This window comes from Penaeus monodon, chromosome 19 (genome assembly GCF_015228065.2).
Source record: "Penaeus monodon isolate SGIC_2016 chromosome 19, NSTDA_Pmon_1, whole genome shotgun sequence".
NCBI lineage: Eukaryota > Metazoa > Arthropoda > Malacostraca > Decapoda > Penaeidae > Penaeus > Penaeus monodon.
In genome coordinates, this window is record NC_051404.1 from 31,333,311 (window position 1) to 31,334,030 (window position 720).

Consider the following 720-nt stretch of genomic DNA (forward strand, 5'->3'; position numbering starts at 1 on the left):
TCACAGGTAACTATTAATCATGTAAGAAAATCTGTTTGATCCCACTACAATAATCTTTTTCATTTTCCTATTTAATGTTGTAATGCATAGCCTTTTGCTATAATACACTCAATAATAATAACCAGTTTTGTAATTAACTTTTGTCTGGGGATCTATCCTTGTAAGAACTATCCTTTATTTTCATTTTTTCTTACAAAACCCAAAATCAATTCCCCTTTTTAATTTACATACTTTATGAGCCACTTTTCACAGGCAATAGAAAAAAATGCATACCTTTAAATTATCATCTGTCTCACCTTGCATTTTTGTCAGACTGTCACTAAATTAAATCACTTGCATCAACACGCCACACAAATCCACCCGACAACTTGGATCAGCACAAGCGAATATGGCTGTCATTTGGGGGCCACCAGCCAAACCGGGTTCTTTAATAACCCATTAATCATCATGTAAGTAGTTATTCTGCTTACCGGACTCAACTCTTCTCACCAGTAACTCTGTTATCCCTCCCGAATATACACCAAATACAGAACCACAACACTTCTTATCCATTTCCTTTTTATTTTCTCTTCTGAACTTTGAGAACAGAGGAAGGAAGGCAAGACTATGATCTAATGAGGCCTTGGGGCTTTATCACGATGCTGAAGTCCCTTCTGTTTCCGCTGATTTCTGCTCAATTTGGGTGGTATTTAAGTTTGAGGAGTCTGCTTGCGTAGGGGT

At 37.1% G+C, this 720-nt stretch overlaps 1 protein-coding gene across 1 annotated transcript in view; it reads right to left on the reverse strand.

The window, feature by feature from the left end:
• LOC119585171 (FGFR1 oncogene partner 2 homolog) overlaps positions 1–720 on the reverse strand; it is a gene marked incomplete in the record, with an annotated part of 60,262 nt that overhangs the window by 1,978 nt on the left and 57,564 nt on the right. The window contains 1 exon segment of the mRNA XM_037933807.1: positions 1–720. Within this exon segment, the coding sequence (XP_037789735.1) occupies positions 634–720 (87 nt within the window).